This window comes from Brachycentrus maculatus, unplaced genomic scaffold (genome assembly GCF_059751285.1).
Source record: "Brachycentrus maculatus isolate JH-2025_06_01 unplaced genomic scaffold, ASM5975128v1 h1tg000032l, whole genome shotgun sequence".
Lineage (NCBI taxonomy): Eukaryota > Metazoa > Arthropoda > Insecta > Trichoptera > Brachycentridae > Brachycentrus > Brachycentrus maculatus.
Window position 1 is genome coordinate 89,514 of NW_028280786.1, and position 18,398 is coordinate 107,911.

The 18,398-nt window shown below is 35.1% G+C and overlaps 1 protein-coding gene across 2 annotated transcripts in view; it reads right to left on the reverse strand.

The window, feature by feature from the left end:
• Positions 1-866: 866 nt before the first annotated feature.
• Positions 867-18,398, reverse strand: part of sog (chordin short gastrulation) — a 213,439-nt gene continuing 195,907 nt past the window's right edge. For both annotated transcript variants that reach the window (XM_088272792.1, XM_088272801.1), the window contains exons 5-15: positions 13,358-13,423; positions 11,379-11,682; positions 10,232-10,454; positions 8,951-9,244; positions 7,799-8,155; positions 6,743-6,991; positions 6,164-6,331; positions 5,312-5,432; positions 4,154-4,401; positions 3,765-3,959; positions 867-2,827 (exon numbers count right to left, since the gene is read on the reverse strand). In XM_088272792.1, the coding sequence (XP_088128918.1) occupies positions 2,642-2,827; positions 3,765-3,959; positions 4,154-4,401; positions 5,312-5,432; positions 6,164-6,331; positions 6,743-6,991; positions 7,799-8,155; positions 8,951-9,244; positions 10,232-10,454; positions 11,379-11,682; positions 13,358-13,423 (2,411 nt within the window). In that variant the 3' untranslated portion in view covers positions 867-2,641. The remainder of the gene's footprint in view (positions 2,828-3,764; positions 3,960-4,153; positions 4,402-5,311; positions 5,433-6,163; positions 6,332-6,742; positions 6,992-7,798; positions 8,156-8,950; positions 9,245-10,231; positions 10,455-11,378; positions 11,683-13,357; positions 13,424-18,398) is intronic.

Genomic DNA, 18,398 nt, shown 5'->3' on the forward strand with positions numbered 1-18,398 from the left:
GAAAACATGAACAATTGAAAATAGACCATTTTTTCAAATATGACATTGTTGAAAGGAGTGAGCGATTTGTGAACTAGACAGCTGCAGTATACAAACACATTGACAAAACAGGTATAAATGTGTTTATCAACACTGACGGCAGCCAGTCGACAGATATCATCTTTTCTACTCAACAGAAAAAATTATAAAGATCCAAATAAAGATTTCCATGACTCAAAATATATTTTTTTATTGAGTAAAAGTGTTATTTAAAAACAAAATTGGATGATTAATTTTGCGCCAACCTAAATATGTTTGTATACTGCAGCTGTCAATTTCACAAATGTCAAATATTATTGAAGTAGGACGCCATTTGCAAAAATTATAACACCTTTTGAAAGAGTGACTAATTTTGTGTCTCCTGTATAAATGAATGGTGTTTTATGCACTATATACTTAATTAAGACCATAGAGAAAGAAAGGTATCTCATCTTTGCCTGTTTTTGATATTTTTCTAGTATTTTTCAATCACTTCCATTTGATACTGGCAGACTTACATAATATACAGAATACCTTACCACCCACAAACATCCACAACATAAATATCTTAAAATACTGTTTTATCTTATTTTAACTAAAAATGTATAAATAATAATAATTATAATAACAAAAGATGTAATTGTTTGCTGCGTTCAAATTTGTAAAATTATTTTTAGTACTTAATATTTTTTTGGTTATTTAAAAAAACATGCGTCGCCACTGATTGCCAGAGCTGGATTGCAGTAGACACTTGTTTCAGTTTTAAAAATATAAAATAAATAAATTTGAAAAAAGTGTAGTTTAAGTGACTTTTTTAGCTAGAGAAATAAAAAAAAAATTATTAAATATTTTTTTTAAATTTTAATATTTTTATGTATTGATAAATAAATATTTTAAATCCCCTGGCATTCGGTGTTCTTTACAAAAATAATCATAAGTAGTCATTTACTGTTCCCAAAAAAAAATTAAATAAATGTTAAATGCAATTCATAATCCAAATTAGAAATTAAAAATACAAATATAATACAATAAAATAGAAACATAAATTAAACGAGCAAAACATGAATACATTACACGTACATCAAAATGTTTATCTTATGTTATGTATTCTATACAATAATCTCTGTTATTTTACCTTTGAGGTGTAAAAACTATAATTACAAATGCGATTTAATGTTAATGACTTATTTTGTTAAATGATAAAATAACTATATTCGCAAAACTGGTGAATCAAATCGCATATCAAAGCTCTATATTTAAATACATCTATACAAATATCGATTTACAAACATGTTAAATGTATATAAATAAACGCCCTCATAAAACATATTTCTCTTTGTAAAATAATTCACATATGCTACTGTTATAACTCAAAATTTAAAATGATTCAATATCACTGTTAGATATGTTTTACTGGAAGACAGAAAATGATATTAATCCTGATATATTTAAGCGCTTGCATCAATTAACAAACAAGAACTACGTTATTTATTAAAACATGTAGCACAGATATTCTAGCAGTTAAAATATTGTTTTTATGACTTGAAATAAGCTGCCCAAATTCTATAAGATTTTAATGTATTTTTCTTATTGTTGGTTAAAATTTTACATGGTAAATACCACAATTTCACACAATCTATTGCAACACGTATTTCGATCCATCCAGCTTCATTTTGCGTCCAAACATGTATCACAATAGATTTTAAGAAACAGTAGTATTTACTGAGTAAAACATAAATTATAGAAATGAATAGATATTACCACAAAGCGACTGTCGAATCAATTAACACACTTCGGACGGGAAATGTATTTCTACCAAATCGGTCGATTGATGCTTAAGGACGGGAAGGGTATTCTTTTCTGGGCTGTCCTCATTTCAAAGGGAGAAAAGAAGAAATTATCCAATACTTTTTTTTTATGAATATTATATACCAATCTCTAAGGTCTTAACAATATGTACACAATTGTCAAATCCCATCGCCAGCGGTCCACAGACATAAAAAATTCAGGACCAACCTGCCGATGGTTATGCCTGTAGGAAGAGCTACCACTATGTTGAACAATATCACAATGAATATTGATCTGTTCAATGTGTCTGAATGAGTATTCCGAACCGGGATTCATCTACATCTTTATCAAGAGTCTTCTTGCTTACTTTTTAATTTATGTTTTAAATGTATACACCTCAAATGTTAGTTTGTAATGTATATATTAATTATTGAATAAATTGAATTGAAAATACCCGCCCGAATTATGTTGATGAAAAAATGTCTCATGTCATATTACAATGAAATGTTTACCGAAAGGTACTAAAACTAATGGTGGTGGCAGAAATTAAACTGATAGTTTCTGCGCACTCTACAACGAATGTTTTTTTTTAATACCCATCCGAAATGTGTTAATGAAAGTGATTTTTTTTAAATGTTTCATATTACTTTAAAATATTTACCGAAAGGTACTATTAAAATTAATGGTAGTGGCAGAAATTGAATAAATAGTCTCTGCGCACTCTGCAAGGACGATTTTCCGATATCTGATTTCTCCTCCCGACATCTAGCATCGTCACGGCACACTCGGGACACGTACACAGTTCAGTGTTGCCACGTGGGCGGCGCGTGCGAGTTCACGTCCTGGCGGGCTTGTGGTGGCGCTGGTGGCGGCGGTTGCGGCGGCAGTGCTGCTGGCAACACTCGTCCGGGGGCGCCTTGGGGGCGCTCTTGTGCGACGGCCCCCTGCGCCGAGCCTGGCTCAGTTGACTGTTGCATATGGACCTTGTGCACCGCTTGCGATCGCACTTTACTTCACCGTCCTGAAAACAATAATGTAGATCATTTGAATCTATTTAACACTTCTTCTTTGTGTACCTTGTTAGGTCCTTCCAATGTTAGCGATCACTATGGCAAAGGCCCGCGGTCCTGCGCCGTCCAAAACAACTCCTCTTCTCCTCTCACTCGGTCCAGTCGCAAATGTTGTGAAGCAACGATGTTCGCTTTTTTATTTTATACTCCTGAGATAAATGAAGCCGCAACAAGATTTTCAATAAACAGTCAAAATTTTCAATATTTTTTATAAAGTCTCAAATTATTTTTCTGTGTTTAAATATATGTATTTTTAATAGAAGTTTTACTTAGTAATTACCACTATTTCATAAAATCTACTGTGACACGTGTTTTGACGCAAAATGATGCTGGATGGATCGAGATACGTGTTGAAATTTTCAAACACTAAAAATGATGTGGAATGCATCGAAACACGTGTCACAGTAGATTTTAAGAAATATTGGTATTTAATAAGTAAAACATTAATTAAAAATGGATAGATTTTACCACAAAGTGACTGCCGAATCACTTAATGAAATTAAATATATGTATTTAAACAAATATCGAGATATGTAAAAAAAATTGTTCTATTAAGTAAGTGTTCTCTTAGGCATATATAATATAACATTAGATTATGTATGCCTATGGATAGATGATAGATGATGATTTATTCAATATTACCCTGGACTGGACCTGAAGCGGAGGGCTGATCACCTTTCCTTCATGTGGTCATGATCAAGATAACCCTGCGTTTACATGATGCAGTGCCCTATGCACCATTGGGGTGCGGATAGGGTTTGATTTGATTTGATTTGAAGGATAAATGAACGAAAAAAGTACTTGACTGAAGGTCTAGAACAGGACACAAAAGCGTGGGTAGGCCCCAGACAAGATGGTCAATGACGTTAAAAAAGTGGCGGTATTTACCTTGCATCTACAGGTGACGCATTTCTGTTCTCCGTGTGAGTGCACCGTGGGGTGCCATTCGTGACCGTTCTGCAGAGGGCCTCCCAACGGGAAGCGGCATCCGCCAGCTGCCAGGATCTCTTCAGGACTCCACTGAGCACCCTCATCCTTCATCTCACCCCCACTTCCCGGACTAGCTACTACTTCAGGTTTTTGCTGAAAAAAATAAACCAATATCTTTGTTAAGGTTGTAACTACATATATGTACATAATTATCAAATCCCGTCGCCAGGGGTTCGCAGGCGTAAAAAATACCCATATGAAATGTGTTTAGACATTTCACAATATTTTACTTAGTTTGATTAGCTGAATTATTATTAACCTATGATTAAGTTCTTCCTTTAGCATACCTCTGGACATATCCGACAACAGGCCTTCTTATCAGGTCTAAAAGCCAGTTTCTCCGGGCAGGATAGGGGTGGACACGATACCCTTGTGCACTGGATCTTCAGCGTGCGCGCTTCACATGTGCAGATAGCGCACGTATCGAACCCTCCGGGAGGAAGGTAAGGATGCCAGGACTGGCCAGCCGGGTGGAATTGTCCAGCCTGATGACAACCCCTTGTGGATGAAGTGTTTGCGTCTTGCAGGGATGAATCTAAAATAAGTGGTTTGTATTAAGTATTTATAAACTGGAACAAGTATCGGAAATAAATGTTAAAAAAAAAATAGGAAGCTATAGAACTCTGGATATTGACAGTAATCTTTCATCGGCTAATCAAAATGATCACAAAAATGTTTAAGTTATAACTATGTACTTACATAAGTTTCTGTATCTAAATTTTCAAACGGTTTTTTTTTTTAGGAATATATTTGTTTTCATATTATATACACAAATATTTCAATTTCAACTATTTTCGTAGAAATAAAAATCAAATTTGATAGATTGGGGTTGAACCTTGAAACTCTGAATATTGAAATCAACTGATTTGAGCCTATGAGGGGGATTTGAAATAAAACAATGTTTCACTTAATACATAATCAATTCACACTTAATAATCGTTTAAGACATTTGAACTATATATTTTTTTAAATCTTTATAATAATAACTAGGAATACTAGGCCTTTTTTGCTATTAAATATTCACAATTTGTGATTTTTAATTCATATTTTTGATAAATGTTTCCGCAATCTACAGTCAAATCCATCGATATTTCATACAATAATTAAACGGTCCATGTAATTGTGTGTTATTTATTTTCTACCGTAGATATTTTTTTTATTTCACTCGTTAGAGTGAATAATTAGTTATACTACGCTCCACAATTGTATGGAACAAGACAGCAATTATGAATTTCATTCATCCAATCATTCTCGCCTGGATTCACGACGTCACGATATTATTATTGCAAATATTATAATATTTATATGAATACCGCTGGGGTCTTTCAAATACCCCCCCTTTGGAGTATGCGTAATCTTTAAAAATATTGGGTGAGAAAGGTAAATAATTGATATAGGGTCTTCCAGTTAGATGGTTTGGTTTGAAATGAGTTTGTTTAACTTACTTGAACAAGTAGGGCAACATTCACCAGTCCTGATCATAGCTTTAGCACCACAAGTGAGCGGTGGACAGCGGTACGCATCACATCTTACAGTGCCATGAAGGCAGGAACACATTGTGCAGGGCTATATGAAAAAAATATTAGCTTTTATTATATACAAACAAGATCAAATGTATAATTTTTATTTGAAGCACTAACTTTGTGATTTTCCATTTTATAATTGAAATATTACTTGGTTTTAAAATCACTTTAAGTAAATATTTTATTATAACTTAATACTTATAATGTCTACCGGTTTCAAAACTAACCGCTTCTTTATCAAGACTGATTAATACTAAAACAGTAGATAGTGTTTTAGTATTAATCAGTCCTAATAACTTAATGTCCGCCTCCGTAGTGTAATGGTCAGCACGCTCGGCTACCGTTCTGGAGGTCCCGGGTTCGATTCCCAGGGGGTGTCAAATAAATATAAGTGATTTTTTCACTGTAATATTTATTCAATATTAACCTGGACTGGTACCTGAAGCGGAGGGCTGATCACCTTTCCTTCATGTGTAAACGATCAAGATAACACTGCGTTTATATGAAGCAGTGCCCTATGCACCATTGAGGTGCGTATAAGGGTTTTATTTTTATTATTAATAAAGAAACGATTAGCTTCGAAAACCGGTAGACATTCTAAGTTATAATAAAATATTTATAGTGATTGTAAAACAAATTTACATTTTAATTATAAGATCAAATGTCTACCAAAGATTGAAGTGGCACAGAGTTCATTCAATACTGGATACAAGAAGAAGGCTGAATGGATAGAATGAATATAATAAAAAATAATATTTAAAATGGCTACTGTACCTCAGTGGCTGACGTCCATTGCTCACCATCATTATAGAAGCTTCCAGAGTGAAAGCATGTAGCAGACTCAACTGAATTATCAGCGGAGTTAGGATGTGAAGGCACATACGATATAGCTGGAACATTATTGTCATTATATTGAGGCAAGCAAGTGTCTGGTATCTTCATCTAAAAAAAAGGACACAATAAATGATTTACCATACTTCAAAGCAGACTAGCAACAGAATATAATAGATTTTGACATTCATTCATATATTTATTTTCTTGTTATGTACATTACTATTTTTATACTAATTGACTAACTAAATAATAAACCATTATGCTGCTTCTGTAAATATGATTTTTTTCTTTTGAATCTTACCTTTCTATTCTCCACTTCTATTACCAACTACATTCGCCTCATAAATTTCTCATTTGATTCATATGCTCAAACCATCTCAATACACCTTTCTTGATTTGATTGATAATGCTTATCAAGGCCTTAATTTTTTCCTTACATCCCCATTCAAACATCTGTTATACAACATTTTACAGCACAATAATAAGTAAATGATAAATCAATGAATAATAATATCTTACCTGTTTTAGCATAGCATGCAGCAATGTTGTATTTGTCCTCGGCTCCCTAACAACAATTTCACAGGCGCCAGAGTACAGCCGTTGTAGGTCTAGGAGAACGGGGCTCACGATGGCCCCTTCCGGGGAATCTAGAGTCCCCATTTTCCTGGAGGTGACGGGGGCCCCTGGAGCCAACATGGGACGCATGTCCAACCACAGCTCAAGCCCGCTCATCGGAAGACCAGAGGATGCAGGGCCAGCTATGGACACCTAGATCAATCAACAAAATCACTATATTTTATTGTTATTTAACTTTTGGTTGGTGAATACCACTATTGTTTAAACCCTAGACCACAGGACTTGTTTCAATGTACCTTAATACGGGACTATCGAATCTACATCAATAAGAAAAACTCACATGTTGACCAAAAACATTTCATAAAAACATTTTGAAAGTAAGTGCAACATGGTTATGAGAACTTTATATAAAATACTAACATAAAATAACTCTAACTAGTTGTCACCACATTCTTTACATGTGTTACCTTGGTGCTACCCATAAATTGGATGCCCTTAATAAATTTTGTAAACAAGTTTGTTAATAAAGTCCCGTAAGCTAGGGTTAAATGTTGTGATATGTGTTTTGATGCATTCAACATCATTATTAATAATCATATAATAATGATTATCATACATCACAATTTGAATATAACGTAGTCATACAGGAGAAAGTGACCAAGTGCATTTTTTTACAAAAACCTGATTATTGACTATTTGATATCTTACTAGCTTATTATTGCCATGAAAAAATCTCAAGGGATTTTAAACTTGAAAGTATAATATATTGACTTGTAAAAAGTGACTAACTGCATTGATGTTTATTTTCTTGCCAAGCAAAAGTGACTTAAATGAACATTTTACGTTTTGTTAGTTGGTCACTTTCTCCTGTACGACTACGATATGTAATAATAATAATAATAACACTTCTAAAACCACATAACTTTACTTATGTAAACACATCTATGTAATTTCAAGACTAACTATTACTGTACTTCTTTAGGAAGGTTAGACACTCACCTCCCATTGAATACTGCATTCATAATCGACACTTATCCAAGCCAATCCAACAAGATCAGCCGGTTGAGTCAAATCTGGCCTCTTCATCAGCGTTGGTCCGTTCAAGTCCTGGGCATCCGCAACAGGTCGGGAATTCAGTCTCCCCCTGATGACGCTTCCGTCTGAGTGAGTGGCAACGTTCACGACCAGATCCCCGGAGTACAGGGACTCCAGTAGCCTCGGGCCCATGCGGTCATAGGAACCGTTGGCCACCCCGTCTCTGAGGTAGGGAGTCAAGTCTTCCACTTCGGTGTGGCGCTTGTTAGCTTCTTCGACTAGAGTTATCATCGGCGATTCCAGCATGTTTAGTTCGTCAACCTAGAAAGAAATACCGACATCATTTTAATTACTAAAATAATACAAATATACTAACTAAGAAACTGCAGGGATAGGCAGAGAGAATAGAATGCCACACCACTCTGCCTTTGCAAACAAGCTTCGCCTTTTACACATTTGTGCATCTCCTCATACATACCTGCCAATTTTTACAATTATGAATTGTTTTCTTTTTATGTAAATTACAATTTTTAACCATTGCGACGCTTTCTCACAGAGGTAGGCAGAGAGAATACAAGGCAAACCAATCTGCCTTTGCAAACCATATTTGTGATCACTTAACCAAACCTTTGACGGTCGTAAGCACTGTTAATGGCCAGAATTCCATATTTTTCTTCATCTATATTGAAAGTTGCCCCACCGCATGCCCAGATCTGATACAGAAGCATCTAGGCTTCTTGACAGATCTGCTCTTGCTAAGCAACTTTTTTTGTTGAACTAAGTTGCGAAATTTATTGAAAATGTGAAACAATATAAAATAGTATCCCGATTTTACTGTGAATTTACATTTAAAAGCTTTAAATATACCTGTTACTGCCAATCTAAATAAATATATGATTGTAAGTCCATCACCAAATTTTCTAGAAGTACCCCAGTGTAGGCAGTGAAAGGGATTAGTGTTTAGTGCAATTAGTCAGCTAGATCCGATGCTGACTTGACGTTGGCCGGTACACAGACGCCCACAATCCCGACCAGCACAGCAGATAGACACGGAACAGTGCAAAGACGCTTTTCTTCTTCATCTATGATGAGATATTTAAAAATATGTATTTTTACCTGTATTGTGTAGACGAGCTCCCCGTCACGGTCGAGGTGCATGCAGGCCACGCCGGACGCCGGCGGTGGCGGCGACCTGGGCGCGGCGGCCAGCGCCGCGTGGAACACGTCGCAGGCCAGCCGCGGCAGCGCGGGCCCGCGCAGCGTCGCCGGCGCGCCGGCCGAACCGCGGCGCGCCGCGCGCAGCGAGAGCGCCAGGCGCCCGCGCGCCAGCAGGCGCAGGTCCGTGGCCGACACGGGCGAGGACAGCTCTACGATGTTCATCTCGTTGGACGGCTTCTTGATGTGGCGAATCTGGAAATTGCAATGTGAATTTCATTAAGTGAACCATGGAGTCGACAAAAGAAGGATGAAATTAGACTGAACGCTGTCGAAATGCGATCTCTCAGACGAATGTGCGGTACAACGATGTAAAATAGATGATCGAATGGTGAAATAAGGAAGGAATGGAAAGCTGAGATAAGCATTATCGATCAAATTAAGGATGGTGTATTGAGATGATTTGGACATAGTTGGAAAATGAAGCAGAAGATCGAGAAAATATTGGTACGGCACGGTATTGGCATTTATTATTACCTTGCTATTATATACAAGGTGTATAGATCATTGAGTGGATTTTTGTTTCTAAAAAATAAGATGTTTTATTTTAATCTGTGTTAGGAACAGGAGGGATAATCTAGTGTGGGCTAATCGGGGACTTCTCGGCCTTTGCTCATTGCTGGGAGAAAACCACGTAAAACTCCTCAGGAGAAGCCGTACTGTTGACTGTGGTCAGCAGACTTTCCACTTCACGAGAAGAGGCTTCGGCATTTTGTGTCTTAGTTTGGTTCATGCTACCAATGTTCTTCACTAACATACAGTCCTTGGTCAAGGTTTTGTTCCAAATGGAAACTAAAAGTTTCTGTACCGGACCTGGGAATGTGACAGGAACTTTAAGACTCCTTGGTTTAGTAACAGTCATTTTATTGAAGTTTTGTACACTGTGACGTACCTCTTAGAAAAAAATTGATTCACAACTTTAAACATACAGTTCTCGGAATATTCACTTCGGAATATCCATGAGGCGACCCCGGAGGCGGTAGACTGGGTAACAAAACTCGAGCTAAGACTCTTATCCCATAAGATACAATTCATATAGGCAAAGAATAAGCTGGAGCCACACTCAAAATAAGTAAAGTAAGACTATACCGGACTTACTTTACTTGTGGATGTGGCGGGAGCTTTTAGAATCATTGGTTTAGCAACAGTCACTTGGTTGAAGTCTTGCAAACTGTGACGTACCTCTTCCAAGATGGTAGTGTTCTTGTCGATGACCTCGAGCGTGACCACAACCGGCACGTCCAGCAGCTGCTCGGTAGCCAGCACGCCGGTGAAGAGCACCGCGATGTGCACGGAGGGCGCAGCGCCCGCGGAGGCCGAGATGGCGGCCGTGCCCCCCCAGCCGGGCCCGGCGGCCTCGCTCGACAGCAGGGCGGAGAACATCTCCGTGCCAAGAGCGGAATGACTAGAAGAAGAAAAATAGACATTTATTTTCATATTATTTTTTTACATCTCTTCAAAGATGAAGAAAAATATGGAAGTCTGGGCATTTACGGGGCTGACGACCGTCATAGGCTGGTTTAAGTGATCACTTTACACACGTGTAACATTCACCAATTCTACCCATTACATACAACCACACTACTCAAATCCTTGGAAGTTCTATATATATTAATCAATTTCGAAACGTTATTCTTGAATCACTAGAACTTCACTAGGGACATCTATTGATGAGATGAAATGAATCTTTTTACTGAGCAGAAACTCTTTTAAAAGTATGTGAGGTCTGAATCTTGGATTATAATCACACACATGAGAAACGACAGAAAATATAATTTTCATTTTTATTATTTAAGCTTATAATTTGAAGCAGATAATTTATTTACAATATTTTGAGTGTGTCCAAATACTTGTTCACAAAATCTGGATTATCTCCAATTACAGGAGGAACTCCTGTAATTGGAGATAATCCAGATTTTGTGAACAAGTATTTGGACACACTCAAAATGTTGTAAAGACATTTATTCATTATACACCTAATCACAAATCTCAGTCCCTTAGAGTCATGGAATATGGCACGAACAGAGAGATGGACGTGGTCTTTTTTACCTTCCATCAGACACAGAATGTGTAGCTCTTGGTTTTTGATCATCATACTGCACAAATGGTCTCTGGACATATTGTAAACCAAGCGATTACCATGGACCTTTCTCGTAAGATATCTAGAGGCTAGACTTCCATATTTTTCTTCATCTATGTTGGGAAGTCAAAATGTTTCAATTATATCAACATTTTTAACGCCTGAATGGGAATATAAACTTGAAAAAGTGTTTATTCATTAAAAAATAAAAAGACTCAATTTTCAAGTTTTTGATCTGAGCAGGCTTACCTTACGATAGGTCCCGACAAAGACGGCTCCGTGTCTCCCTGGAAGAGCAGCGCGGCCGAGAGGCGGCCCTCGCGCAGGTAGCGCCGATAGTCGCGCGACAGCCGGCGCCAGGCGCCGCACGCGCGGCCCGCCATGGACCCGCCCGCGGCCAGCGGCACCTCCTGCAGGATGCTGCCCGCCTGATCGAGCAGCCGCAGCGAGCGGGCGGAGCCTGCCGCCTCCACGGAGAAGTGCAGCGAGCGGCGGCGCACCACGAAGCGGATGGCGGCAGGCGCGCGCTGCCCGGTCAAGAGGGCCGCGAAATCTGCATCAGGAAAAGAGACATTTTGGTTCAATGTTGATTGACGGTTTCAACATGCAAGCTGGAAATTATTTCAATGGTTCAAAATTGACTCTCTAGATCAGGCCTGGCCAACCCAAATTGCACCCCGGGCCGCATCGATGACTCAAAATTTTCCCAAGTGCCGCATACAGACATTAAAACAAATCATTTAAAAAAAATATAACAACAAATCTCTTACTTATTGATTTTTTAAATATTATAATCAGCAAGTAAAATCAGGGTAATTTTGAGAAAAAAACATTACTACGACCAGATGTGAGAAAAAATCAAACATTGAACCAACAAAAAATGTATCTGTATAGTAGTAAACATTTTGAATTTTTTTAACAATCAATATTACAACAAAAATAAAACAATTTTACCAATTTTATTTAAAAAAAAAACGATTTATCAACGGTAACTCAGAGATAGATTTGAGTTTCTCTTCGCTTACTTAATTTTTCTAAATCTATTCCAATAGTTGAAGTTGCACACCTTAACTGGTTTTCAAAATTTTTCGAGATTGCCTTAAATTGGCTGTGCTGAAGATAGTGCAAATGGATATAGTTCACTGTTTTTATAACAACATGCATGACTTGGCCCACAGATAATAATTGAGTGCATAAAGGTTGTTGATGTATCAAACAGTGAATTACATATATATCACTGGCTTAAAAATATATTCGTCATTCGTCGAAAGGCCGCCGCGGGTTGGCCACCCTTGCTATAGATGGTGACACAAAATCAGCAGACGTGATTTCCTTTTATAATATACCACATTCACATAGTATAGACTCAACGATATTCTTTAAAATGAACTCTCTGGATGATCGCAGAAAATCATCAGATGTGATCTTCTTTAATAGATTGTTAAACTCATACATTGATTCGCCGGAATTACTAGAACGTATAAGTTTTAGAGTTCTCGGTCGGATCACCAGGAAAATTGACACCCTAGCGCTTCCCACGAGTAGGACAAACTATAAACAAGGTTCCTATATTTATCGTTCATCGAAATTGGTCAACGATGAATATGGGAATATTCTACACACACTGAGATCGCGTATAAAGAAGTCGATATTTATATCGTGGTGTGTCCCAATTTTTACATAATTTGTCTTGGACTTTAGCTTTGATCTTTCTTTTTTCCCTTTTCCTCCCTCCCGCCCCTCTTCCAGGTATTAAATGAAACATGTGAAATTTTGTAAATGAAATGTAACAAATACCTGTTTTTTTTTGTTACTCATTATTGTAAATTTATTTATGTAACTGTTCTGTAAAATTTCCAAATAAAAGAAAATAAGGCATAAAACATTTTTGTTTTTTACTTGAGCATTTTTATTTTCCCTTCTCCTCCCTCCCGCCTCTCTTCCAGGTATTTTCAAATGTAGAATTTCGTAATTGGAATAGTACAAGTACCTATTTTTTGTAATTGTAAAATAAAATACAATTAAATTTGTAAATATAATGAAAATAAATTGTATTATTTTTAATGTGCCCTAATATTTGTTCGTAAATCTGGGTTTTATCTACCTACCACCTTCCGTTTAGGCTTTTCCTTTCGTTTGGGCCTGAAATCCTGAGTAGCCTCGAAATATTTGGTTAAAGCGCTACTAATTTTTCAAATAAAATTATAGAAAAGGATATAATTCCTTACGTCTAGAATCCTTTTCTTCTTCTTCCGGTGTCATTAGCTGGGGCAAATCTTGGGGCGTGTCAGGACCTGCAACAAGGAAACGTACATTAATTACATCATATGAAAAAAATCGAGAAGAAAATGCAAACATCACAAGATAAATTCTCCAATATAATTCCCTAGAAATTAAACAAAAAACCGTGAAAACTTAAACGTCTTTAAAAAACAAAAGATGGTTGGAACTTCTTCCCAAAAAACGCATATTATAACTTCAAGCTTTAGCTAAGTCCATATATGTAGCGTAGGGGTTGGTACGTTTAGGTACCGTTTCGAAAGTCAAAGGTTTGATTCCTGACAAGGTTGAAATAGTTATAAGTAATTTTCCAAAGTAATATTCATTTAATATCTCTCTGTACTGGTATCTTAAACGCAGGGTGAATCGCCTTTTCTTCATATAATTAATGATCCAGATAACATTACGTCAATACGATATAGTACCTTATGCACTATTGAGTAGGGATAAGAGTAAAATGACGCTCTCTCCCTGTTTTTTTTTTTAGAAAATCAACGGAAAAATTTCACCTTCAATCTTCCTTTTTCTTTTTTTAACCCTTATTCGCACACATTGATGTTCTCATCGTATTGACATACATATGTAGTATTGATATGATTGTTGAAAACGAGGTGATCAATCGTACGTTTCATAAATTCATTTAATCTTAAATTAACCTATGAAATTAATTCTGAAACACGCGCATTTAAAATGTCACAAGCAATAAAAATAGGCGCATCTGAAAATTGACACCCACATTTCGCAAAATATATCATTTTAAAAATATTCATTTACGTATTTGTATTTCATCAAACAATTACAAATTAAAAATAATAATGTGTCCTTACCGAGTTTTTCCATGTCGAGGGCACATTTTACAATACTTATTTTTAAAACTAAATGAAAGAAAATTGTTCATGACATGCAATCAAATTTGACATCGCCGAACGATGCGATCTATTTCAGATCTACCCACCTTTATTATCCTATTATGGATAGCTGTTATTTAGTTGGTTTCTTTTTTTTAATGACTTTATGGATAATAGAAGTAAGTTTACAACTTTATTGAATCGTTATCAAAGTTATTTTTTAACATTTCATCAAAGATGAAGAATAATATGGAAGTCTGACTTCCATATTCTTCATCATCTTTGATGAAATGTTAAAAAATAATATGAAAATAACTCCTGTAATTGGAGATAATCCAGATTTTGTGAACAAGTATTTGGACACACTCAAAATGTTGTTATCAAAGTTGTTGACTAAAAGAGATTTATGAATGAAGAAAATAATCCCTCAAACCAAAGTCTGTCCTGAAAAGTGCATGAAACCCGAAACGCACCCATTGGAAATGTCATCGGCGTTTCCCTGCAGAGTTGAGTTTATATTAGCAAGCGGAAGTGATTTGAGAGCACATGTTCTGGCGGTGAAGTATTTCTCACATTCGCATATATGTTAATGACTTCCGTACGAGAGCCATCTGGCCGCAGTTTCAGCAGATGACTTTTCAGGTGCCAAATGTTACAGTCGCTTGAGTGCTTTTGCACATTACGTAATAAAGTAATTCTAGTCATTATCTTTACGAACTCTCTTCATATTTGAGGTAAATGCTTATACAATAACTAGCCAATATTATTCAAGACCACTTATGTAGAGTTATATAAATATTTTTTTAAATATATAATCATAAAAAACCCTTATCCGCACCCCAATGGTGCATAGGGCACTGCTTCATATGAACACAGTGTTATCTTGATCGTTTACACGCGAAGGAAAGGTGATCAGCCCTCCGCTTCAGGTACCAGTCCAGGGTAATATTGAATAAATATTACAGTGAAAAAATCACTTATATTTATTTGACCCCCCTGGGAATCGAACCCGGGACCTCCAGAACGGTAGCCGAGCGTGCTGACCATTACACTACAGAGGCGGCATTACTACACATACTACTACTATACAAATATATAAACATATCTAATATATTATTAGATTAAAACCAATATTTTTTAGCTTTTCCACTTTATTTTTATTTGACCAGCGACCGGGTTTCGTCGTTACCGACATCATCAGACTGGTCATCGACTGGTTACCGACATCATCAGACATCACCAGTCTGATGATGTCGGTAACGACGAAACCCGATCGCTGGTCAAATAAAAATAAAGTGGAAAAGCTAAAAATATTGGTTTTTATCTAATAATATATTTAAAAAATGCAATTCCACCACGAAGTGTCAGTGGATAATATAAATCTATTAAACATATCTAGTTACATATTATGTAAATTTCTATCTACTCATGTTTTTAATTTCTTACATCCTTTCAATAAATTAAATTAAATTAAGCGGAGGAAGACCGAGGAAAACGTGGCATGATTAAGTTTTTCACATACATGAAAGTGGGCAAGTCAGGAGTCGGAATAATCGGTGAGTGTAGAATAAATAATCTAGAATAAATTTACTATTTTTTTTATCAAACGTATTATTATTATTTTTTTGTTTAATCATTATTAAAAGTATATTGAACCTACTTTCACTTCGAAAAATACATTATATATGAAAGGATGTTGATAATTTCTTTTTTCCGTATTTGTGCATGGTATAAAAACAAAACAATAAATTTAATACTTAATCTAGGTAAAAAAATCAATTAAAGTCAAACTTTCTAACCACTACACTATTGTTATACACCCGAAATGTATATATATATATATATTTGACAATTCAACAGTTAAAAAATAGTTGGAAAGAAATGAAAAGCAAGAAAAACATCACTTCAATATCCGAAAAAGTTAAAAAAATTAAATATGTACATAGTTATTTATTTAGTTATTCATTTGTTATTAGCAAAAATTATGAAAAAAATACAAAAATCTATTTAATAAGTGAGTTTTATGCTTACATTAACTAATTTTTAAAAAATTATTCTTTAAAATAAGAACAAATTAATTTATTTTTATCAAAATATTCATATTATGTCAGAATAAAATTTTCAACGTATGTTTGTCGATATATAGAAATAAATAAGCGAACATAACACACCAGTCTCGTTTATATTTTAAATTAAAATTCGCAAAAATAATCAATAAAATATCAATAAACACACCCTAAATGGCGAAAGTAATATTAAATTACATCATACAAATTAGTAGCGTCTTTTAATCCCACTTAACAAAACGCCATAAAATAAATACTACGCACTTTTTAAGAAATACCATTCCCGCATCAATTAAGTTTATGGTCTCCGCATACTCGTAATGATTATTCTCGTAGAATCCATGATTTAACATTTTAATAGCTGGTCAGTGATCTCTTTGGGAGCTTCAGACGGTTAACTGAACGTACTGTGTTTATATTTAGTCCTTCCCAGTTGAGTTGGAGCAAAACTGTCGCTTTCTTACATACTGTAAAATGGTATACTAATAATGCTCAAACATCAGCCAAATAACTCGAATTTTATAAAAACTAATATCGCTGATAAAGTCTAATAAATCCTAACTACTTGTACCCTTTTTAATGTAGCAGCTAGGCGATTAAAAGAATTATGAAAAATAAGAGTAATAAAATTAAAAACATTAATTTATGAAGCTAATGAGGTTGGTAATAGAATCATAAGAATACCGGGATAAATTTATGTTTAGTATTTTTATTTATTCATTTTCATCAACAACAGCAATACATTTATAATTTTAAAAAAACATATATTGTAATAAAGTCAATTATTCTTAACCACAGAAATACAAAAAATATAAATATAATTCATATTTGAACTGTGTGATTTTCCATTTTAAAATTACAATGCAACTTTGTTTTAAAATCACTGTAAATATTTTATTATAACTAAATTATAATGAAATATGTATATTAATTTTAAAAAAATATATATTTTAGTTATATTTATTACAAAAAGATAAGTACAAAAGATCTAGTTGGTAAATGAAGGTGTACTTGTGAAAGGGTGAATGTGTATGTGTGAAGTGTGTAAAAGGGTTTGTGTGTGTGTGTGTGAGAGAGAGAGAGAAGTCGACAACAACGTACATACACTATAGTATTATATTTATGCAGACGAGCAAAACGTCCGAAGCTCAAAATTGAAATAAGTGAATAAAAAATAATTCATCGCAAATTTTATTATTATTTGTGTAATGTAAGGAAGTGAAGCATGAAGTTGTCAAAAGAAGGATGAAAGTAGGCTAAATGCTATCGAAATGCGTTCTCTTGGATAAATGTGTGGAAAAACGATGTATGATAGATGTTCGAATGGTGATGTAAGAAAATAATGCAAGGCAATATGTAAGCATTTTCGATAAAATTAAGAAAGGTGTGTTGAAATGGGTTTGGGATATGAATCGAATGAGTGAAGAAAGAATAGTAATAAAAAATATCAGGTGAATGTGGTTGGTGATAGAAGCAGAAGAAAACGGATGAAAATTTGGCATGATCAAGTATTGCAAATACTTGTGCGTGGTCAGGTCAGGAGTCGGAATAATCGGCGGGTATGAATGAGGAGATGCGTGAATGTGAAAACGGTGAAGATTGTTTGCAAAGACAAATTGAAGAGGCGTTCTATTATCTCCAGGAAGCAGGGTAATGGTTAGTTTGTTCGCAAATGTAGTACAATAATCAAAGTTTACGCAAAATGAGTATTTTTTTTTACAATATATTTTTATAAAAAACTAAAATAATTAATTTTCTTTTAATAATTTATTGGGAAAAAAAATATTTTGGGATGTTATACCTTCAATTAAATGTATAAAACATTGGTACCTATATGTCATATTTTGAATTACTCAATAATTACGTCTTTCTTTGATCTTGTGATCAAATGTGACACGTGACCAAATGCTAAAAAAATAGCATTACTCTCACTGAATAATGAAAAACATTTAAATTTATTACGAGCTTATCCAAAAATAACAGAATCAACCCTAATAACTGAATAGTATAAAAAAAGTAACATAATTTTTGGACAGGGGTGCATCTAGTGGCAATGAGACTAATAAAATAAGTGC